Source organism: Phalangium opilio, unplaced genomic scaffold, assembly GCF_054372755.1.
Source record: "Phalangium opilio isolate 3A_F unplaced genomic scaffold, DU_Popi_V2 ptg001170l_1, whole genome shotgun sequence".
Lineage (NCBI taxonomy): Eukaryota > Metazoa > Arthropoda > Arachnida > Opiliones > Phalangiidae > Phalangium > Phalangium opilio.
This window is the reverse complement of record NW_028324255.1, coordinates 2,675,862-2,700,957: the sequence shown is the minus strand read 5'-3', so window position 1 is coordinate 2,700,957 and position 25,096 is coordinate 2,675,862. Positions and strand designations below refer to the sequence as shown.

Genomic DNA, 25,096 nt, shown 5'->3' with positions numbered 1-25,096 from the left:
TATACTATACGTCCCCCCAAGATGACGTACGCACGTTACAAAGAGAAGTCCGGGAGTTAAACAAGGAAATAGAGGACATCAAATTCTTGCTTCAACGACGCGATACGAACCCCTCATTCCGTTGCCATCACTGTGGACGCTATTACCATCTACCATCCTATTGTATCGAACGCTCGAATTCCGGCCAACTTCAACATCGCTCACAGTCTCGCGATCGTCGCGATTTTTCTCCCTACCGGGACCACCAAGACCTATCCTCTCACCGAACAGGTCGGGATCCCTCGCCTTATCGGGAACGAAGCCAATCACCTTTCCGTGGCCGTAAAAATTGTACCCATCCGAACGCTCGTAAGGCCGCCAGGAAAACGGACCAGGGCGGCGGTAACCGGAGGTCCCTAGCCGTCTTATCACGTCGAACCCTACCTCCTCAGTTCTCCCGATAAACTCATAACCATCTCCGCATCTATACATAATCATCAATTAAATGTCATCCTCGACTCTGGCAGCATCAAAAATATTATAAATCCTCAATCTTGTACCGCAATTGGACTCGAAATTAAGCCCGAATGTTCACTTCGGCTCAGGGTAGCAGATGGCACCCTTATTACGCCTGCCGAAATCACTACTCTCACAGTCGCGATGGGCAGCGCCAGTTTTACCATTCAAGCACGCGCCAAAAGAAATGATAAGTGATCGTGGGACCGAATTTATTAATAAAACTGTGGCTGAAATAACCCGCTTGTTTAGCGTGAACCATCGTCGGACGACCGCATATCACCCTAGAACGAATGGTTTAGTGGAACGATTCAACAAAACACTTTCTGATATGATTTCCCAATACGTTTCGGAAGATCACAAGGATTGGGACCGATTCCTTCCTCACCTAGTATTCGCGTATAATACTTCCATCCATGACATAACCGGCTATACACCGTTTTACTTACTGCACGGTTATGAGGCCGATCTCCTTCTTGATGTTGCCCTCCAGCTACCATCCAGTGCAGTGCAAAGTCAGTTCGGCTTTGAAAATATTCTCTACGCCCAGAGAGCTCGAACTATGGCAGCGGAGCGCCACGCTATCTTGCAAACAAAAAATAAAGATCGGTTCGACAGAAATAGACGAGAAGCCACGTTCAAAGAAGGGGATCTCGTGTTCTTACGCACCCCTCGTCGAATTCCAGGAAGGTCTGAAAAACTATTACATCAATATGCCGGTCCCTACCGAATACTACGTAAAATCGCTCCGAACGATTTTGAAATCATTGATTCTACTGGTACTAAAACGGATCTAGTATCAATTGAACGTCTCAAACCATATTTTGCACGAACAGATAATGAAGAAAATCTTCCTTCCTAACTATTGCTAGGATTGACAGTCCTCGCGGCAAGGAAAATTTCAGACTTTTACCTATACCCATCATGAAGTTACAGTGGTCTTAAAAGTGCAGTGCAGAGTCCTGCCCGAGGCCCGGCCCGATCGGGTCGGGCCGAGCCGGGCTTTCCACTTTTGAAAATTGTATCGGGCCGGGCCGGGTCGGGCTTATAAAATTTTGGAAATTAACGGGCCGGGCCGGGTCGGGCTTTTAAAATTTTGGAAATTAACGGGCCGGGCCGGGTCGGGCTTTTAAAATTTTGGAAATTAACGGGCCGAGCCGGGCTTTTGTTCATTTTTCAAAATTTGGCCGGGGCCGAACTTGATTATCATTTAATCCAAAGTTGAAATGAAAGATAATTTAAATGAGTATAAGCTTCTAAGGACAAATGTAACGAACAATTATCAAAAGAAATGAAAAATACACGACGCTAAAGCAAATATGAATTCAAATCATTGATTTTATGGAAAAAAATATTAAAATTACAACTGAACTACGTGAAACGGGCCGGGCCGGGCCTGTTCAATTCATGCAATGTGTCGGGCCGGGCCTGTTCAATTCATGCAATGTGTCGGGCCGGGCCTGTTCAATTCATGCAATGTGTCGGGCCGGGCCGGGCCGGGCTTGGTTAATGCATGTAACGGGCCGGGCCGGACCGGGCCGAAAAACCAACTATGTACTCGGACTCGGGCCGGGTTTCGGGCTTATTCAAAATTCTAAAACCGGGCCGGGCTTGGGTCGGGCCTGAAAAACTCGGCCCGTGCAGGTCTCTGGTGCAGTGAGCTGCTTCGAGAAAAGTATGTCAGTTCTCGACTTGGCGTGGAGCACTCCCGTGCTCCCGGATTTCTAAAATTAAGGGGTTATCCCTAAAACATTCAAATCATAACTCGAAAACAGTGGCTCGGACGGCAAAATGTCATGGAGCATTTTCGACTCATAATGGCCCAAAGAACATCACCCTTAATTTCTGATTGACTTTTCCAGAATACCCTGTTTAATAAACAGTAACCCACAGGCAGGGTTGTTTGATTTAAATCAGTTTGATTTAAATCACCGATTTAAAACATGATGTAAATCAAGCGATTTTTTTAAAAAAATCATTTGATTAAAATCAAGAATATATTTTTATTTTTAAAAAATGTTTTATAAGATTCCAAGAAGTAGTTTAAGAAACTCGAGAAGAAACTTAACAAGAAAAGACCTAAAATTAAAAACAATCATGGTTTTGGTATTTTTCAGTTCAAGTTTTTCCCAGAACTCCAGTTTGTCTTGCTGAAAAGGCTAGGAAATAAAATAGCGGTCAAGCTAGTCTTTTTATACAAGCATTTGAATAGTAACAATATCCAATAGCTGCTTAAATGTCATGATTATTTTGCTTTTGGTTAATTTTGACTCCAAAGTTTTCATTTTGGTAATTTACTATCTAGTAGTTCAATAAAAATCAAAAAAATCAAATAAATCAATTAAAATCAAAAAAATCGATTTTTTTAATTTTTTTTGAAAGAATCAAAAAAATCAACAACCCTGCCCACAGGACAATAAGTAACTTAATTTACGTTCTCAGTGGGGGCAATTCTCTAACTCTTTAAACGACTTAGCGCAAGTGATAACTACCGTCTAAAGGGTTGGTGTCAACCTCGTGCCGTCTATGAGAACACGATATCTAAATATATGATTAGTCATAGGTGCAGTGCCGGATTATTCACTGTAGGCACCACCTTGTTTTTTATTAGCACGAGGGGAATTCACAAGACATCCGCCGATTTTCGTTCAAGGTTTAATGACACCTATGACTAATCACCTATTTAGATATCGCGCTCTCATAGACGGCACGAGGTTGATACCAACACTTTAGACGAAGTTATCGCTTGCGACAGAGAGAATTTATAATAGGGAATGAAAGCTCTTGCCCTTGACAGTGCTAACTACAATGTAGCTCAAACAGACAAACAAATAAGCTGCGACGCTAAAACTGGCCAGGGAAATTTCCGGTCACATGACTCCCCAGGTAGCAAAAACCCGTGATTTACACGTCTAAAAGCGGTGTACGGTAAACCTAATTATGATCGTGTAAAAAACCCATACCATGTCACCTCTAAACACCGTACTATTCACGTTAACAAATAGTGAAGATCACGTTGTTTTTATTAAATATGTAAACAATATTTGCACTTAAAATTCACGTGAAAATAATGTAAGGTAATTAAATGTTCGTAACGTGCAATTTACGTGGGTAGCACGTGTAGCCAACGTTTCTCGGGTACCCAAAACCCGTTTTTACACGTCTAAAAGCGGTGTACGGTATGCCTAATTATGAACGTGTAAAACACCCATACCATGTCACCTCTAAACACCGTCTTATTCAAGTTAGCCAACAGTGAAGATCACGTTGTTTTTAATAAATATGTAAACAATATTTGCACTCAAAATTAACGTGAAAATAATGTAAGGTAATTTAGTGTTCGTAATGTGCAATTTACGTAGATAGAACGTCTACCCAACGATTCTCAGGTACCCAAAACCCGTGATTTACACGTCTAGAAGCGGTGTACGGTTAACCTAATTATGAACGTGTAAAATACCCATACCATGTCACCTCTAAGCGTCGTCTTATTCACGTTAACCAACAGTGAAGATCAGGTTGTTGTTACTAATAAATATCATAAGATTAACTTTAAATTAGTGAAAATGAATGGCACATCATAATTTAACTGTTAAATGTTGAAGTCCAAAATATATCCAGGTTAAATTTTAAACGCAAAGCTGGAAACTAACCTCCAGCTAGCCGACCGAAAACCAAATGGTTAAAACATTGCGATAGATAAGGAGGTCTAATATTTTTTAGATCTCGATTTAAAATGAAAGATTTAAAAAAGCTAACAGCCGAACACCCTACCTATTCTTTAGGAGCACTATACAGAAGGAGACGTAGCTGTATTTTAAAGTACTTATAAGGCAACGTTAATTTTTAATCCTTAAATAATACTCCAGGGAAAATGTCAATTGAAACGGTACTAGATGGTAGGTGTCATTGCCATTTTGGAGAAAGAAAATGTGGGCTTCAACAACTTGCTGTGAATGACGATCGGTCTTAACAACGATGAAGTCTATACAATAATCACTTATTTATTTGTACCCATACATATCACCTGTGCTTGCCTTTCTAAAAATTATATTAATACAATTGTAATTGTATGTGTGGAAAATTTACTATAAGTTTAAAGTTAAATACATTGTGATACTATAAATTAACAAATAATTTCATATATTAGAAATAGTATATATTTCAACTACTTTGTTAGAATCAACTTCAATCACACGTACAAATATCTTGTTCTTTTCAACCTCATTGTCACGTGATTTAGGCATATTGAGTAACTGTTAAATTCAACTTGATGTTCACGTGTATTACACGGCCTAAATCACCACCAAACTTCGTGTGATATTTTCCACCAATTCTCCACGTGTATTAAACGCTTTAAATCCCCACCAAAAATTAACGTGATGAGTTCAACCAAAACTCCACGTGTTTTACACGTCTAAATATACACCACAATTTATGTGATAGTTTCAACCTATTCCCCACGTGTTTTACACGCCTTAAATCATCACCAACAATTGCGTGGTATATTCAACCTTTACTCCACGTGTTGTACACGCTTTAAATCGCCACCTAATTAACGTGACGTGTTCAACCAAAACTGCACGTGTTTTACGCGTCTAAATATACACCACAACTAACGTGATAGTTTCAACCTATTCTCCACGTGTTTTACACTCCCTAAATCAACACCACAATTAACGTGATATTATCCACCTATACTCCACTTGTTTTACACGTCCTAAATCATCAGCTCTATTAACGTGACATTTTCAACCAAATCTCCACGTGTTATACACGCTTTACATCGCCACCAAATTAACGTGATGTGTTCAACCAAAACTTAACGTGTTTTACACGTCTAAATATACTCCACAATTAACGTGATAGTTTCAACCTATTCCCCACGTGTTTTACACTCCCTAAATCAACACCACAATTAACGTGATATTATCCACCTATACTCCACTTGTTTTACACGTCCTAAATCATCAGCTCTATTAACGTGACATTTTCAACCAAAGCTCCACGTGTTATACACGCTTTACATCGCCACCAAATTAACGTGATGTGTTCAACCAAAACTTAACGTGTTTTACACGTCTAAATATACTCCACAATTAACGTGATAGTTTCAACCTATTCCCCACGTGTTTTACACTCCCTAAATCAACACCACAATTAACGTGATATTATCCACCTATACTCCACGTGTTTTACACGCCTTAAATCATCAGCTCTATTAACGTGATATATTCAACGTATACTCCACGTGTTTTACACTTATGAAAAACCCTAACACGTTATATACACTAAGAACACTCAAAATATACGTAACTTACATGGTGAATTGCTACCTGGGTCTCCTTTAATTTTAAAGTTTGCCCTCAATCACTGTTGGTTGTACAATTACCCTATAGGGGTTCGCGATTTCGAGTGCGACTGGCGCCATTTGGAGTTATTTTAAGTCAGACGTTTCCCTTTCCCTAAAAAGGTAGTGTCCATCTCCCCTAGACCCTCCCGCAACATTGTAGACACACCCTAGAGGGAAGGGCCACAAAAAATAGTACCGGAAATAGACCTGGCCAGTTTTGTTGATCACGTGATTTTTGAGCTAAATAATATTCCTCAGTTTCTGCTCCCTATTATAAATTCTCTCTGCTTGCGATAACTCATTTAAAAGTTGCACCCAGTGAGAATTTAGACTCGTGGAGTAGAATAATAGTTCACCCCTCAATTTGTCCCCTTTTCTATTACTCCCCGAGGCCTGAACAAATAAATAAATTTGCAGCCTCGTTTATAAATATGAAAATACTCAAAATTTAAATGGATACACTGTTCTGAACCAGCAAAATATTTACCTGTTCCAAGTAAACACTGTGTGAGAAATATCCAAGAAAGGCCACTATGTGAATTACCAAACCTTTTGCATAAACGTCCCGCTAAAAAAATTACTACCATACTTCCTATCATCGCCAAAACAATCTAAAATAATCAAGAATCCTACTGTTTTATTACCGAATTTCAAAATCGCCCGTGCAGCTTCGAATTACCTTTATATCAATAATGGAGTAAAAATTGATTTGGTTGTCACTTTCAGTTCCGAATAAGATATGAGTTGTGGATCTTACAAATGGAATTGAAGTAGGAAAATTGTCGAATCGGTACAAACTCAACGTCATTGGATTCAATGAGGAGTCAACTTCCTGTTAAATATATTCTAAATTAATAATCATGAAATATCCATAGTAAGACATCGGCCAACTAAAAGATAAATGATTCTATGTAAAGTTTAATAGTTGCTGATCTGATCTCTCTCTTTACAGAATAAAATATTTTCAATATATTATTGAATATAAACTTTATTAGCAGGGATCCCATGTAAATTTAGAAGTACGAATGGAGAATAGGGTAATCTGGGCGCGCGTCAAAGTTCAACGTGACGGGGGGGGGGGTTATGAAAGAAGAGGCGACAGAGGTAAAAAAGAACTACGTATTTTTCGCCGTCCCCGTTAGCAACGTCATCATAACGTAGTTTAAGTGAGCCAATTAGATAATTTAAAATTTTTTTAAGTGTCGTAGAGATGGGAACTATACTGGGCTATGAGTCGGACTGAATCAATGGCTAACCGTTCTCCATTCCTGCTTCTAAAATTGCATGGATCCCTGTTATAAGTAAGTAGTTTTTTATATTCAGTTACTCATCGGAAACCTCATCCATGATAAATTCTTTATTATGGGTTACTTCAATATCGATCAGATTCAGGACTATAATTTACAGTTGGTGGAAAACATGATACACAGTTTTCAGTTCTCACCATTCTTTCTAGCATTCCGAAAACTCCATTCCACGATCCATTCTTAAATTTCACGCCAGACATAGCTTCCTTACAAGTTACCATTGTAACACTTTAAAGTTCAGAAAGAATTGAAACCAAAAATGTATATCTTCAACGTAAATCAGAGAAATATTCTAAAGACGAAGATATCCGCCAAAAATTAGAAGCTAAGAAAACAATTTTTCGGTTTCCGATTGGTAGAAAAGCTAAGAAAAATTAATAAAAAATGTCTTTGTAAACAAAGACTAGAAAAAGTAAAAGATAAGTGGTCAAAATCGATTCGCTGAAGTAACAGATATTAAAATTTTTCCTATGCCAAAGGCAGTACTGAGACACGCCTACTACAACTACAACAGGGCAAGCCAAACTAAGAGCCTCATCGTAGATGTATGTACATCATCGCTATATTACAAAGGGCGCAACCATTCTTGCGGGCGCTCCAGATTTCCCAGAAGTAAAAGCAAGTCCGCCGTTTGTGTATGTAGGCTAATAGCTCCAGCAAACATCCGGTGGCGCCCTTTAAGACAATTTTTGGCGCCTTCTAAGCCTATCGAGACATGATTTTAATTTTGCAAACTTGAAGTTATCCATTCGTGACAATATGTCCAGAAACCTCATCATGTAGCCACTGTAGCCACCGTATGAATTTGATTTTACAAATGGTTGCAACTGATGTAAAAACGATTTGTTCGAACAAAACACATAAAAATGCAAAATGTTTTACTCCTTTTGATCGAATTTCAAATGATCTATTGCAGTGAATTTATTATTTACTATATATTTCAGGCCAAAAGTTTGAAGTAAGAATAATGAAGCTTAATTTATCCATCAAGGATATTTTCACATTTAAAGGTAACTTGTTAGATCATTTAGACTTACGTCGATCAATGGTATTGTGAAAAAATACTTATAGTAACGCTCACTTCATAAACTGCCACTTTGTAAGTGTTGGTCATTTTCAAATCCAACATTCGAAGTATACATTTGGGTGAATCAGGAATACATGATTTGGGTTAAATTCTTCTGATTGGGACAAATGAGATGGGGCGACACCTAGAAATCGATTAAAGGAAGATCCACTACTACCTTAGAAATCGTAATGTGAAAAAATTGTTAAAGGAAATACGTTAGTTCTATCAGGAGCAGATGACAAAGGAGTCTCGGACGCTAGCTTCCATAATGTAGAGGGAAATGGGATCCGCGTACGTCACGGTAGGAAATTTGAGCTTTATTTTCCAACCAATAGCGTGGCTGCAAAGTCTCGAAAGGAGATCTGGGAAATCGCGTCGGAAGCCTCTCTTTAAAAATACCTATCGTCTGCTCATAATTAGCCTAGGCTGAACGAGTATTAGAGTCAAAAAATGGATTTCAACAGCTTTTTAATTTTTTTTAGACTAAAATTGATAATGAAAAGCCCAGCGAGTAACGTATGTATACTATTAAAAAACTAAAATGTGTTTCAGAGCCAAATTTTTCTAAATTTATTCTTGAATTAAATGATAGCTACAAGAGGTTGGGAAAAGAAATCACGCACGATCTTTTAAAACCCAAAATGTAAGAGACAGTGATTTCGTTTCCAACCTCTTGTAGCAGTCAATTAATTCCTACCTTTAAGGTCACAAAATGTAGTCTTATCTTTTATCTTAATACCAACGATTACAGCTGTTTGAATATAGTAATTATATTGTGTATATTTATGTCGCGATCGGGTAAGACGAACCTCAGTAGCCACCGTTAGTCCGTTATTACAAAAAAAATTCCCAGCAGACTTTGGTGCCAGATATAATCCACCAAAAGCATCGTCTGTTATAATGTCTGATAGCGCCTCTATGGCAAACGATACCGCTACAGCTGTGACGTACGCGGGTCCCATTGCCCTCTATATTGTGGAAGCTAGCGTCCGAGACTCCTTTGTCATCTGCTCCTGGTTCTATGGTATGAGTTAACAGCAATATACGACTTCGGATGAACCTAAAACAAGTTTGTTCGGACCCTTGTTAACAAAAGATACTCTTCCGGCTCTTGGAAAGTATTGGGAAGGAAATATGATTTGCATCGTCAAAGAATTCACGCGGTTAGATTGCGGCAACCGTCAAATTTATGTTTAATTTGATGGACGTGTGTATGTTGGAAAGAACGTATATTGAAATATTTTCTTTACAGACCGTTTTGTTGAGTTGGCGCGGAGGGATGGGGAATGCGAGCACGGTAGCTAGAATGAAAGATTAATTTTCATACTGAGAGGGCACTATTTGTAAAGGCTGGGCTGCTATTATTTATTTATAGTATAATAAATAATATAATAATATATATATATAGTTGTTATAGGTTTTTATGTACGAGTGTGAAAGACATACTGGCTTTTACGATTATGATCTGTGAGTTTATATGTTTGTGGTTTGTGTGTGGAGGCTGGATAGACAAAAAAAGACATTTTTCCCTTGGTGTGGTAAGACCTTAGTGTGCCTCACCCGTTAGGCCATTTCGAATATTACCTTAGCGACTTTGAAAACATAAATACTGTAATACAATAGCACATACGAAACTTACACGCCCTTCCCTCCCCAACCACACCTTGCTAATATGTACAATGTTTTACGTGACTTGTATAAATATTCCAACTCGCAAACCATTTTCTAATAAAATACAAGAGGCGGATATGACTCTGTCTGTTTTTCCTTCTAAAGGTTTTTAACCTACTACCAGGCGAGATATAGGGTAGAAACTTTGACTAGGGATTTACTTACGTCCGAAATTCTAATACGCTTGCTTCAAACTATGTCTTATGAGGAGTATAATGCAGCCAATTTAATATTTCGGAAGTATTCACGTTTTTCATGGGAAATATTTTTTTAGATTGTTGCCTTCCATAATTATTAAATGTTAACTGCATTTTTAATTTTTTGTGATGAATATTTACATTAGTTTTGACTCAGTGAACTACAATTTCCATTTTAACTTATATTATATATATATATCTCGATATTTACTGAATCGTTTGCAGACCCTAAACTTCTTCGTGGGAGATATCTTCAATGTTGTTGCAAGTATTTCCTCTACAATAATAGCACAAAGCGGAAGAAAATAGGCCACAAGTTTTACACGTACATCCCTCTTTGCACTTGCAACTAATTATTTCCAATAGATCGTCAGGAGCGCAAGGTTTCAGAAATGGAATGGGACTAAGACCCGTACTAGATTGTTGCCAACCCCATTCTGTTGGCGTTAAGTCTTTTCCTAGCCATTGTTGAATCTATGCATAGGTTAGGATGAATTTAAATTCAGAGTTTATTTATAAAAAATTTCATACATTCAAACAAAATTAACTAAAAATACCCACCTTCAAGTAAGCTCTCAAGCAATGTTGTCTGGCACTATCTGTAGTTGGCGGAAGATCTGCCAAAGAAAACTTTGCAGATAGCGACTGATTGGCAGCAATTTGGTTATAAGAATAGTATCTCGCTTCATCTAAGGATTTCGACGCTTTTTGTCCATACAGAGCAAATATAAATGACTCTCCCGCTTCCGCGAGCTCCTCTGGAGAAGCCCTGTCTTTTGCAAATATTTTCAGTTTCTTCCTTAACTCTTCGTCATTCTTGATTAGTTTGAATGCAGTTTTCTTTCCTTTTTTAAAAAATGCCGAGGTTGTGTCACATCCAGATAATGCGTGCAGCACCATTAAGGAATCCGCCATTTCACCTAAGGTGTTCTGAATGGTATACTCCTATTGGATAGAATCCCGTTGGACCGAATTCAGATTTGTACAAATGTAGCCAAATTAAAAACAATTTATAGCCCAAAGAGCGATTTTCTGCTCAATGGGAATATTTATATGGAAGAGCTTTCGACTGAATGGGATGGGTTTACACATATGAAATCAAAGCGTTTTCCTTGAGTTGCCGAGCTCCAGTAGCGCAATGAATAGAGTGAGTTGGATGATCGAAGAAGTTAAGCAGCATCGAGCGCAGTCAGTATTTGGGAGGGAGTTCTCTTAAAGGTAAGGTTGGGTTAGAGACAAGTTAGTAATATTTCATAAGAAAAACTAAAATGTTACGTCTTTTCCAAGATATTGAAGTTTATCTTCATTGTCTATCAAAATTAATATGCCTTTTTCAAAGGATAGGTTAGTAATATTTTATAAAAAAGAAACTAAAATGTTACACCTTTTCCAAAATATTGAAGTTTATCTTCATTGACTTTCCAAATTAATATGCCTTTTCCAAAGATTAGGTTAGGTTAGTAATATTTAATAAAAAGACGAAAATGTTACGCCTTTTCCATAATATTGAAGTTTATCCTCACTGACTATCCAAATTAATATGCCTTTTCCAAAGGTTAGCTTAGTAATATTTGATAAACGAAAAAAACTAAAATGTTACGCCTTTTCCAAAATATTGCAGTTCATCTTCTTTGACTTTCCAAATTAATATGCCTTTTCCAAAGATTAGGTTAGGTTAGTAACATTTTATAAAAAACTAAAATGTTACGCCTTATCCAAAATATTGAAATTTATCTTCATTGACTCTCCAAATTAATATGCCTTTTCCAAAAAAATACATTTTATATTCACTTCCGATGTAACGTTACTCCTTTTTGAATAATATTGTTCTTTATTTTTAAACTTAGATATTTGCATTACAAATGACCATTAGCTCTCATCATACAAATAAATACTAACTTAAAAAAACAACAATTTGAAAACAAAACCAGAAATGAAAGGAAAATTCATGATTGGAAATCCGCCCAAATTGCGGTATTCGTTCCAATGGGATTCGGACGAGCAAGACATTCGATCCAATGGGATTCGACCCAATGGTACACAATCGTTTTGAATTGATCTGGCGTTTAAAATCTTATCTGGCTTGCTTCCCACGCCTGGTGTATGAAGAAAAATAGAGGTTTGGCAAAGCGTCACTAAAATTACTAATATACCAGTGTCATTTGCAACAACTGTGACGGTATTTGTTGCTTAAGCTAGCTCTATTGCGGTGTTTGCAATTAATGTGTTCGCATCCGCTTTCGCTTGTAGAACATTAATTCCAGAATTCCTAAGGTGCATTGATAAAACATCAATAAATCTGGCCTTGTTTTTCTTATTGGCTGAAACGTTTTGTTTGCCCACAGTAACAAAAGCGTTGGCTTGAATAACAATATCAGTTGATACATTTCTGAAGCTTCTCCTGCTCTGTTCAACCACCTTCGTGCTTGTTGTTGTATCGTATCCATCAAAAACTACTGTAGCAGCAGTACCAAAATGGCTCAATACATACGACAAGTAGGCGTCACAAATTTCGGTGTACGTTGCTGGTCTCGGCCAAACAACATTTTGTAGCAAATACCCACCATCAACTACGAATTTCGGGCTTGAAGGTAAGGACTCGTTGGGTATTGAAAGAGGCTCTAGAAATTCCAGCAAGACTGATTTCTTAGTCTTGCGCATCGATATATCATCAAAAATAGCAAATGGCTTCGTTGAAAGCTCGTAGGACATGAAATTTTCCAGATTATTTGGCTTATTATTGATGACACACATTATTCGATTGAAAAACTGCTCTGGATTCACCGCGACGTCTTCATTTCGAATTTTTACAGAGTTAATTTGTAAAGCCAAAGTTTTAACCTTATTCGACCTTTTCAGTTTTACATCCGCAAAAGACATTCACTGTTAAAAAAAACCGACCAGAACTAATCCAAGTTTGGGCGTTTTCGACCAAAGGTGGGAAGATCCCAAAATGGTCTGCCAAGTTTGTACGAGTCTTACCAAATTTGCTCAGGTCCCAAAATGGCATACCAAGTTTGCACGTCTTTGACCTAAGTTGCACGAATCCCGAAATGGCATACCAAGTTTACACGCTTTTGACCCAAGTTACACAAATCATAAATTAACACGCCAAATTTGCACACTTCTGACAAATTTGGGCCAGGGAATCAAATGACCTGTCAAGTGTACTTTAAGATTGCACAGATCGTGATACACTCTAAGAAAAAAGCTTTCAATGGGCATTCAAACTTGAGCACAATTTTTCATTCTTGAACAGTTTGGAAATAATAGGCGTTCAATCGCGAAAGGTGTGCAGAATCGTTCAAAATAACATTGAAGGTGTTCAATCCGGACAGTTTTCCTAATACGCTATGAGGTTTATTAACAAAATCTTCATTAAAAATCCAATAGTATCCGATAATATCTCAACAATTTACTGTAAAATGCTTAATTATCCTAAATGAAATATAAATTGGTCTTTACAAACATCATTTTAAAATAATATGAAAGGAAATGTCAAGGATTATTGCGTATTTCACCTTTCCCTTATATTTATAAAAGACTTCAAATTGTTTGAAAATGAAATTATTTGCTAGTCCATTATTATCGGAAGAAAATGACAGTGACCAAATTCGTCAAGAGCAGTCCCTGGAGGCTATTTACTACTTTTCGTTAACCGTCCAAGGTGCGGTAGTACGATCTAATGGAAACTCTCCATTTTGGTTCTGGTTGATTGGGAATTCGGTACATGGGAAAGGAATCAAGACCAATATCAAAGGTTGGCATTATATGAAATAAAATAGTCCGATACACTATTTAAAACTGCCACCAATTTGTCATTGTCATTTTTACCATGCAAAATTTACACATTATATGTGCCAAATTGTCGACTTTACTGTTAAATTTTGCATCCCTAAGAAGAAATCCTACCACACACAGTGTTCAACAAAGAGCATGAAAGTGCTCAACCTATCACACCGTTTTGGTGTTCAATTTTGGTACCTCTATTTACTGTTCAAAACTGAACGAAAAAGTGTGCTCCCAATGTGTTGAGGATTTGCACAATAATTTTTTCAGGTTGGAATAAATATTTCTTAGAGTGTAGGGTTTTGCATTCTCCATCATTCATGTGACATTAAACGGCAAAAAAGTCTACAAACCAAATTATTTCATCTTATGTAAATTTGTTAAATTATATTTAGTTCAAAACTAACATTCATTCAACAGAGTAGTATCACAACTAACCATAAGCCAAAGGCAGGGAGACGAAATTACTCTATTATTGTGCCACCTAAAATGTTATTATTTTAAAGAATTCAATTTTGTCCTGACTATTTGTTAAAGGGCGAGAGTGTGTTGAAAGTTGGTTTTTCGAAATATAGAAAATCAACAACGAAAGCTAGGGTGTGAACATTTAGAACTTATTTTAAGAACGTTTGAGGCGCAAAGCAAAGGCCTATGCATTTCATATTTCTTAATAAGCCTCTAGATTCTACTCCTTATTTCATACTACCCTGTTGTTTTTACCTTGTGCTGGTATGAAAAGAACTCTTTCAAAACCTTAAAATTTTCGTTTTGCAAAATATTAAATGAAGATATTGTAAATATGTTTCGGCATTACGACTCTTTTAGTGGTTTTGTAGCCATAAACTTCTCGTTCATTTCGATATTCCAAGAAAAACGTCTGATATTAATATTTTAAATGGTGTGTTTACGTTTTAATTTAGCTTTACTACATTTATATAAAGTGTAAACATAGATTTCATCTTCCCAAGAAACAATGGTAAATAATTCTTAACTTTAGTTTTTCCATGAGGTGTTTTATTGAATGCACCGAAGGACGAAGCCAAAATAGGTGTCGCTTCGCGTCCTTTCTGAGGAGGTCCTAACGGTTCAGAGTGAACCGAAAGTTAAATACACATTTAAGAAATATTGGTCATTTGCTTTATGTGCACCATGAAGACTGTGCACCAATGCATAAAGCAATATCTCACCAAATTGTACTGTTGTCTGATTTATTTCTGTTTAAGAAGTATAATAATTGGTTTAAAGGTTTGTCTGCTTTACTATATTTATCCTTCATGGAGGTGGGGAGTGGTATAAACGTGCCATCGTCGATATTCCATGCAAAAATTGTCGGTTTTCCAATTGAAGATATTCGAAGTATAAGAAATGAAGATACCAATCTCCAGTTCTCTCGGCTCGAATGTAAAGACGTAACAGTTGCGCCTGTCTGTAATACTGCACCCAAAGCTTTCCTGTTGCGTTCTTGTATTCAGCGTTTGTCAATTTTCCTGCCATTATATGCCCAATTATCTGGACACAATCTTCTTTAAGCGCTTGGTCCACTGACGTGTCTCCGTTAAATATGTCTTTATTAATTTTTTTAAACTCTCAAAAGCTGGTTCATTAGCATCACGGCTCTCCTTTAGTAACTCGTAGGCTAAGGCTTCTTGGGTTAAAAAGTGCGCTCTTAGTGACCGTGAAAAAGTTTTCCCTGATATCATATGGACTACAGATGCTTTTGCATAGACTGTTTCCCAGATATATTCTAAGCCCGAACCGGCCATAATATAGCCAATTGATCTAAGAAATGACATAAGAAGGTGAAATCCACCCAGTCTTACAATAATATTTGATAAAATTTCATCCGATTCTTAAACTCCAACCATTTCACGAGATTTCCAGTTTAGAGGCTGATCAAATGTGACTAAGCAAATAGATTGCTTATGTTTCTCGCATTCGTTTTTGGCATATAGAAGAGCGGTGAAGATAGTTCTTAAATTGCTGGGATCCAAATTTATAAATAGTAGAACGTCGATCAGGCTCTTATCATACGGCTCAGCTTTCGTCGCTACCTGCATATAACCATTCCAGCTGGGGCTTGGATCCGCGTTGAGGCAATAAGTTGAAATCCACATGGTATCGAGTTCTAGAAAATACTTCATTTTTAACTTTCTGTTATTGATAAGGTAGTTCAAATCTCGAATATCTATATTTTTCACCCAGAAGTACTAGGTTTTTGGTAAACTTTAATCGGTACGTCCCCGCAAGAAAGCACGTCTTGAGTTGTTAAGTCTTTGCGACGCGGAATTCCAACAGATGGTCCCAGTTCTTTATTTTCTGGAGTACTAAATTTGATCCCTCCCATGCTGTGAAATGTGCCATGACCAGTTAAAGTCCTGATGTTGAAGTCTGCATTGTCGAATGAAAACTGTATGAAGGAATCTGGGTGTTCCATTGTGGATGGATGAACTAAAGCACATTCTTCGAACTGGATTACTTCTTTGTAGCTAACTGAAAGGCCCAAGCTATGTAGCATTTCTATTAAAGACCTTGATTCGTATTTTCTGTGAATGTACACTCGAACTGCAGTTAGCAGCTTTGGTACAAACGACCTAGGCCTGCATATCGATATTATACACTCAATTATTGCATGTCGTTGTCTCTTATAAGATCCAGAATCATTTCTCATCTTAGTTACTCGGTCAATGAAAACTTGTAACGCCTCTGGAATGTGTATTTCATCAACATTTATATCAGTATCATAATTGGAATACAAATTTGTATTGTATATTTCAGATCTTATATCTTGTCTAATTATGTCGGCTGCTGCTTCTATAATTCGCTGTTGTTCTTCTCTCTGCGTTTGTTTCTTGTTGCTGTACCAGTTCTCGTGTAGAATTTTTCCAATTGAATCTTTAAAGGAAACGACGCAGGTTGCCCCCTTCATATCAGTCAACGTAATATTATCGCCGTATCTTTCTTTCAGCTTGTTTTTTAAATGTTTGGTGGTGTACATGCATTGGCGAAAATGCATTAAATGTTTCTTCTAAATCATCCAAGCAATATTGACATTCGTCATTATTTTCCAAGTAGGAACATAACTTGTAAAAGGCTTCCCCTAGTTCTGGGTTTTCAGGCCGTCTTATATGTCCTGATGATTCTTCATGCAAGAAAAATTTGAGTTTGCATGGTCTATGGTATTTTGCTTCTGCGGCAACAAATCTACCACTGAATTTACACGCGCACTAACAATATCCCCAAGTTCATCGTTTCGTTCAAGAGCGCGTTTCTTTATAGCGTCAGCTATCTCTAGGGTTGTCACTTCTGAAACTGGTATGCGGTACCGTATTTCCTGTTTTTCTTGCCTTTGACTAAGTAAAATCTTTCCACAAAATAAACAGTTGGTCTTAAAGTCAAATTGTTCTAGAGATGATCGTAGTCTCACTGCATTATCAGTTAACTCATTTCCAGATGTCTCAGTGGAAGTGGATTTTAGAAGAGCCTCAATGCTCGAGGGACGCGTATAATTTTTCCTACAGAAAGTGTGAACTGAATACTTGCGATATCTTGTAGTTTTACATGTAATTGATCCTTCCTTTTCAAACTGCATTCGATTAATGTTTTAATCCCCCTTGTCACGATGACAGTATCGCCACTCAAAGGTTCAAAACACAAAACGCACTTATTCGCCTCATTCATCTTAAATTTGAACTAATGTTAGGTTAAGTTAAATATTTTTCAAGTACTTTTTAAAAAATTGTGATGCTATAAACATAGCTTACTCTATTGGGAAATTGAAACAGAAACTAAAACTGAAAATCCACACTAAAGCTAAAAAATCGATAACGCTTGAGGCGCCATGCAGTTCCATGAACGGCTACCAGGCTTAAATTGCTACGCGCCGAAATGTTCATGGGGTCTCAAACGATTCAATAAATCTCGAGATTAATTTGATCGATTTTAAAACGGAAAAATTAGTATGATTGAGCGTAAACAAATGTAAATAACGATGATTTTAGAAAAAATTAAATTACGTTTAACATTTAAGAATTTTGGAAAGCAAAATATTTTTGAATTTTTTTCCATGATAAGCCTGAACACCTCTGTAATAATAATGTAAGGGCTACAAAATTGGATCGGTTTGGATTGTAATCGTCATAAGACATCGTTTAAAACAAACTTCATGTAAATCGGTCTTTTAGATCTCGAGATATAGAAACATCTGGTATGGCGGCCATTTTCCAATATGGCGGCGAAAGCCGGCACCGGAGGCTTGGGGACTTTTGGGACGTTAATTAGGACCATAAGCTCTTTGGATTCTTAAATTTTCAGCTTGGTCATATTTAGTTCCTTTTTTGGCCGAAAAATGCGTATTTACCCTGTACTATGTGCCCTTTTAAAAAGTCGGAGCTTACAGGATACCCAAGGGCGGGCAAATAATATTAATTTAACATGCCTCACATGTAATTTTTAAAAATCTTACAACTAAAAAGTATTTCTGCTGTTCCCTTTTTCCGGTTTAAGGGAGCGCATGTTCTCACCCCCCCCCCCCCGGGTGCAAAATTGCTTAATTCGGCCCTGGAAGCCATGAGAGCTGTAGCAACTCGGAATGCCACAGGCTAAGCCTTAGATTACAAATATATGCACATAGATATGAATTTTATTAACTGCGCATAATAAAATACACATATAATTTATTTATTTGATAGCATATCGTAGTCGTTCCCAGAACAATTTTTGGCCCATTTGGTTTAGAGTCCATGGAAGGTAGGTTCGAGTTTTAATGATGTATCTGAAAACATAAATGTAATTATAAATAATTAAATAATATAATTTGGGGGATTTCTCTATCGGAGAAACTTATTCCTGATATATCTCGTTAAATGAATTCTGGCTTTATGTTGGATTTAGGGATTTCGTTTTGCCTTTAATTTCAACCTAAAAACTTAAGGCCTAGCTTAGTCATTCATCAATTATATTATTCATAGGTCAATTTATTTGGAAAAATTCACAAGAAAAAAAAACATTTTCCCAATAAAAGAGGGCAACCGGAAGTCTATTTTATGGGCTTCAAATTTAGATAACTTTTGAGATCACTAGGAGAAAAACAACTCTTTTTTGGCTTTATGTAACGCGTCTAACCTGTTACCGTTTACGACATAAAATCATAGCTAAGCATATATTATTTACCATATGGCAAAAGTCTTATTTTCTACTCACTTGCGTTGGAAAAAATATAATAATCTATATGTGAAATAGCCCAGAAATCGATTGGAAATTTTAGTTTTGCGAATTGAAAAGATATAATAGAGCGAGGGGTCCGACATTTATAAGAAATCCCGTACGCTTCTCGCAAAATCGTGAAGTCTTTCACACAAAATCCGGAAATCTTTGAAGAAATCACGATATTACGAAATCAAAGAGGAAATTTCGAAATCTTTGGCGAAATTGGGAAATCAAAGAAGAAATCACGAAATATTTGGCAAAATCGTGAAATCACGAAATGTTGTACGCTTTTTTGGGAATGTCGGACCCCTCGTATGAGAGGGTCACCACGAGATACTTTTGATGTTTAACTCAATGGGTCTTTGGCTCTCTATCAAAAGGGATTTCTAAATTAAGGATATCTCTTCACTGGAGGAGCAACTATCTGTAATTTTACTATAATTTGCATTGCCTTTATTTTGTTGATGTTAAAACGAATGAAACATTACCTTAGGTTTTTGGGAAGTAGCTCTTTAGATACAGGTTTCAGTTGGACAACAACGGTTCTTGTGAAATGGCCTTTCACAGATTTTTCAAAAGCAATATCAAGTTCAAAAGAACACAACTCGCTTTCCAAGTAATCTTCCGTTAACACGATTATTATCAAAAGCGGATAGAATAACAGAAAGTCTGGCTCTCAACCTCTGAGCAGCTCCACGTAAAATTAGAAGCCCCCATAGTTCTATTTTTAGTGCGACCCCCTTTAAGCCCCGAGTTACAAACGGCGATTGACTCTAGGTACATGCGTGATCTGGTTGGAGAAAATAGTTCCTTTAGTCTTGCCAATCTACTTGACTATATGGTCTTCAGAATTTTGAGTGGTGTGTGTTTGCTGCTGCGCGTGGAATGGTGGAATTGTTACGAGCCTGTCGAGCCAGCTAAGTAAGTTTTTAATTTTAAATATGTTTTAAACTGTTTTTATGTAAACATTTGGTCGTAACGACCTCAGTATTAATTCTCTAGTCAAGTTAGTTAACGCAGACGTGTTTATTGACAAATAACATTATGCTAGGGTGCACTTGTTGCTCTTGTTGACCAAGGCTTAGGTGATGTTTCTCACTTTTTAAGTTTTTTAAAGGTTATCATTATCAACGAAACATTCTGTCATAAGTCAAGTAAGAAGCTCATGGTCTAGTCAAGTTAATCATCAATAATAATGGAAAATACGGATAGCAAAGTTATAATGAATGTGATACTGGACAAATATGAAAAGGATCGTTTCTTTAAATTGGTCGTGTCAGGAAAAAGGAAAGGGGCCTTGGAGTATTTGCATAGGAATGGGAGTTTAGAAGAAATTATAGAAGATATGGAAGCACAATATAATCTTCTCAAGTCAAAGCACGAAGATGATGTGGCGGGTTATTCGCAGTTTTTATTTTCCTGGAACAACTGGGTTTATAATTTGGTGTTGGCCGAAGGTGCTCCACGTCCTGTTATTGTTTGTAACGCTATTTTTGAATCTGAACTGTCAAATGTGATACATTGGATTGCTTGGACGCTTTTGGACTGTAAGGCCGAAGCTCTTCGAGAGGGGGAAATTGTAGCAAATGAATTTGAAAAAGTGTCTGAAAGACGCCAACACGATTATCCATTAAATATTTCCACAGCTGATAGCGTTAAGTACAAATTGCGTCATTTAAAAACAGACCGACTTTATACAATGAATAGACTAGTTGGAGGAGCCATGGGAGAAATCTGGGGCGTTAATAAGCGTGGAATGCAAGTTTTTCAAAAAATAAAGAAAGGAAAGAAACCTCTCACCCAGAAGCAAAGAGACAAAGCACACGTGAACTACAAAATTAGCCTTTCTCTACGTAATTGCGATCTATTAAAAACAGATATTCCACCGGCCCTTGATGAAATAAACCAGGGAGGTTTGTTTGTTGCTGATGCGACAATAATTCCATATGTCAATAAAATTGTAAAGCTGGTTGTTGATGAATTTAGAAGATGGTCGTACGGAATTAATCCTCACAAATCCATTAGTAAGTATTACATATTTTAATTTCAAACATTCATGTTACTTTAATTTACGTTAAATTAAATTACTGTAGAAGAAACTGTGGCAGTCGTCAAAAACGATCCGACTTTAAAAGGTATATTTCATGGTATTGTGGAGAAAATACCTCGAATTAAATAAGAGGGATTCACAAGTGAAGAACTTGAAGCATATCGCCTCATTTTTGAGAGAAAAATCGTGCATGGTAAACTTGCTGATTTGATTAGAGGGCAAATTAGGAAAAGAAATGAGAGGAAAGGTAATAGAGGTGTAGGGGGCCAAACTTTAAGGTGTGTTTTATATGGACAAAAAGGAAAAAGAGGAAGAAAGACAATTCAAAATAAATCACACGCACAAAAGAGAAAATCAAATACAAACAACGGCACAACCACCAAAGAAAATCGAAGAAAAAAGAAAGGCCCAACCACCATGTTGAAAGGAATTACTCCAATACCTCCCTTGAGTAAGAAGTCAAAGGTATTAGCCACAGCAGTTAAGAAAGACATCCAGGCTGAAAGTGGTCCAAACATTTGCAGCGTTGACAATACAAGCCCCCAACCATGTACGTCACAAGTATCGAGACGGGGAAGAATAATTAAAAGAAGAATTTTTGACGATTTTAATTACTCTTAAAAACTGTGATAACTTTTTAGTTAACTAGAAAACTTTGGTTATTATTTTAATTTCTCTTAGATATTTTTGTTTTGTTATTTTAATTACCATTAGAAAATGTGATAACTAGTTCCTAAAGCTTAAGAACTTGGATTATTTTAAATACACTTAAAAACAGTGATAACTATTTTTACCTTTATGTAATTGAAAGATGTGATACCTTTTTTGTTTTAAATTGTAAAACAATTAGTAATTGTGATAGCTCATGAAGTGCACGCAATTAACGTGTTAGGCCAAAGTTCTTAGATTATTATCTATGTCTCAGATAATGTGTTTGCGATTAAAAACCAATCGTTATTTAAACTGTTACGCTTAATTTTATTGCTTTGTATTACAAGGTTTTATTTTATCTAGGAGGTCTAATCCCACTTTACGATAGGATGATTCAGCATTTTGGGAACTTTTCGTAACATTTTTTACCATTATTGCGCGTCTGCTGCTATGAACATTTAAGCCAGTAAGTTTCGAAGCTGCGATATATTTCATTTGACTGAATAATGTTTCGACCGCAGATCCATTTATTCTCACAGGGTAGATATACCTTGTTGGATGTCTAGTTGTAAAGTCTTTAACATAGTCAATGAAACCATAAATGGAAACCCTAAGGAGCTCCCATGTCTGCCATGCTAAAAAGTGTCGGTTGTTTGTCATTTTCTCATTTGCCAATATTTTTTCTGAAGCCCAAGTTTCGAAGTATTTTAAGCCTTTTAACATTGACTTGATTGGATCAGAATCATCTCCACTTACAGGCCTTTTGGATAGTAGACCCTCTTCAAAAATATGTTGACATGCCTTCAAATAATCGTAACAAGCCATGACAGACGGTGCATCTATTGGTTGCTTTTCATACAATGGGTTGGCATAGTTAAAGAGTTCTCCTAGAAGAGGATTTTGTTGCATGATTCGTGCTGGAGTGACATTTAATTTAGTCCAAGAGTCTCGATCAATGTGAGATTTCAGCAGACCCTTAACTTGGACCATCTCATCCGAATCTCTTCTGTCATCTTCCCTCTTTTTTACATCTTTAATTTGTAACCATCCAAAGCGAATCCCACCAATAGTAAAATCCCTTGTACCTTTATCCTGTGAATGTTCTAGTGCATTTATCATGTTCTTGAGCTGATGGCTCGGGCAAACTATCCAGTAGATCCAGGCCCCTTTAACGTAGGGATTGCGAAATCTTGTTTCAAATCTAAAATCCAGAGACCCATCTTGTTTAAGGGAATGGGAAGTTGACTTTGTTTTGCCAAGACTTTGTCTCATTGCAGTCATGTTGCAACTTCCTCCATCACAGACGAGAGCACCAACTTCTAGACCGACACTATGAAACGCAAATACAGTCCTCAGCATCGAACTTGTAATTGCTGCGTGAGATGTGGGTTTAGCAAACATAAAGTAAGGCCCAATGATATCAAACTTGGTACTGGTACATCGCCACAAATACTGGAGTACGTACTCTGCTTCAAGGATTTCTGAAGCTGTTTTATACTTATACAAGTCTTCCAGGGAAGCAAATTCGGTAGGGTTCATTTGGCATCCAACAAACTCGCCATTCCGCGAATTCCACATCATCTTTCCAATTATTTTGACTTCATCAAAAATTAACGCTCCTTCTTTCACAGGATTTTGTAGTTGTGGGTTATCTTTAATAAACTGATCAAATCTGTCTGATTCCGTTTTGAGATGTTCTAGGTCAATTCCAGGTTTACTTGGGATTTCACGTAGCTTTGCTTGTAAAGTGTGTACACTTGGTAACTTTAACACGTCAAAGGCAGAAAGTGCGTCATAAGCTGCAGGTGATCTCGAATAAACACTTAGTGCAATTCTATATGTTAAGGCTGACCATCTGTTGCCGTTAGAGCCATTAACACATTTGTCTTGATCCTTTAGAAAATCATTTTGCAAACAAGGTTTACTGTTCATCTCCCACGCTTTTCTTAATGCCCGACTTAACACTTTATTTTTCTTAGATACGCTATCAAATATTTTCTCTAATTCTTCTCGATCTTTTAGGTTAATCTCTTGAACAACTTCTCGCATTTTCTTATCTTGGTCTTCACTTAGTTGCAGGCTTGTTTCTTTGATCTTTTCTTCTAGTTGTTTTATCTTTCTGTTTAGAAATGATCGATTGCTTTTATTTTGACGAAGTCTGTTGCGCCTTGATTTTGGTGTTAAAACACCGATTCTACATGAGGAATTATGTAACTGTCTCTTTTGCTTCCTCGTTGGAGTTAATGACGCCTTTTTCTTTTGGGCATGAGTCAGATACCTTTTAAATTTGGATACATTAATTACTTCTTGAATTTGTAGGTTAATTTTGAAAAATTACCAGTTCAGAGCTCGACATTTGCGACATTGATAAAGCTTGTTCTGAATTTTATCTTTACTGGCATTAACTGGAGGTACAAACCATACGAAACATTCCTTGGATTGATAACGTTCGAAAGGGGCAGTAAATTTGACAAGATTCTTTGTAGTTTCCAGCCCTTCACATTCATTCTGATATAAAAGATTTAAGCATTATAATTTATATACATTATTTTAATACTAATAATAAATTGGTATTTACTAACTTTGGATATTCCTGAGCAGAACACCTTGTTTTCATTTAAAAGGTTCAATTTAACAGAAATAATATCCGTTTTCAATGTTGCAGTGGCAAAATCAAAATATTCAAATTCTTCAGCAGATTCAAAAAGAGTCAAAATTGTCCCTTTTCCCGTTGAATCAAATAACATCCTGATTGGTGTATCATAATAAGAAGAAACACCAATTAATCCATTATTTTTAGAAATTTCTAGTTGTTCCAAAAGACCATTTTGATTTGTCAAATGTTTTATGGAAAGTGATCCTAAAATATAAACAAAATATGGGTATAGCTTTGGTATAGGCAACCCTTAATTCTGCAAAGGTAAACTAGAAAAAAAGCTTACCTAAATTTGAAGTTTCAAGGTGAGGAAGCAGCTTTATCAACGGTGATGATGGAGTATTAAATGGTCGAGCTACTAAAGTGTCTTTAACGATTAAATTTGCAACTGATGTCTCTGATAGTTCCTCTTCGGGTTTATTATCGCTCTGATTAAAATCTGAAGCCAAGGTATGGGTTTCACTATCGCAAATACATAGTTTACGTTTCTTGGAATTTAAATCCATATCCCCATCTTCGCGTTTCCGTTTTTGGGCATTTAACTTAGCAAAAGAGTTAATTTCATCCCATTTCCACGCTGGATTTATGAATCCAAATATTTCCGTTTGAGTTTCCACAGTAACATTACGTGACCCGTTATCTAAAACCGTTTC

General features: G+C 36.8%; 2 protein-coding genes across 2 annotated transcripts; one reads left to right on the top strand and one right to left on the bottom strand.

The window, feature by feature from the left end:
* Window positions 1-20,366: 20,366 nt before the first annotated feature.
* On the top strand, window positions 20,367-21,265 carry LOC149584101 (uncharacterized). The gene is made up of 2 exons (XM_089863753.1): window positions 20,367-21,110; window positions 21,180-21,265. The coding sequence occupies exons 1-2, from the start codon at window positions 20,432-20,434 to the stop codon at window positions 21,263-21,265; spliced, it is 765 nt and encodes a 254-aa protein (XP_089719879.1). The 5' UTR covers window positions 20,367-20,431.
* An 825-nt stretch (window positions 21,266-22,090) lies between these two features.
* On the bottom strand, window positions 22,091-24,296 carry LOC149584100 (uncharacterized). The gene is made up of 2 exons (XM_089863382.1): window positions 24,126-24,296; window positions 22,091-24,065 (listed from the first exon to the last, which is right to left on the bottom strand). The coding sequence occupies exon 2, from the start codon at window positions 23,834-23,836 to the stop codon at window positions 22,115-22,117; it is 1,722 nt and encodes a 573-aa protein (XP_089719508.1). The 5' UTR covers window positions 23,837-24,065; window positions 24,126-24,296; the 3' UTR covers window positions 22,091-22,114.
* Between the last annotated feature and the right edge of the window lie 800 nt (window positions 24,297-25,096).

What these genes read in the sequence shown, in the direction of transcription:
- LOC149584101 (XM_089863753.1), top strand. Translation starts at nt 20,432, where the DNA reads ATGGAAGCACAATATAATCTTCTCAAGTCAAAGCACGAAGATGATGTG. An exon ending in TAATCCTCACAAATCCATTA is followed by an intron (nt 21,111 to 21,179) that starts GTAAGTATTACA and finishes AAATTACTGTAG; the next exon opens with AAGAAACTGTGGCAGTCGTC.
- LOC149584100 (XM_089863382.1), bottom strand. Translation starts at nt 23,836, where the DNA reads ATGCGAGAAGTTGTTCAAGAGATTAACCTAAAAGATCGAGAAGAATTA.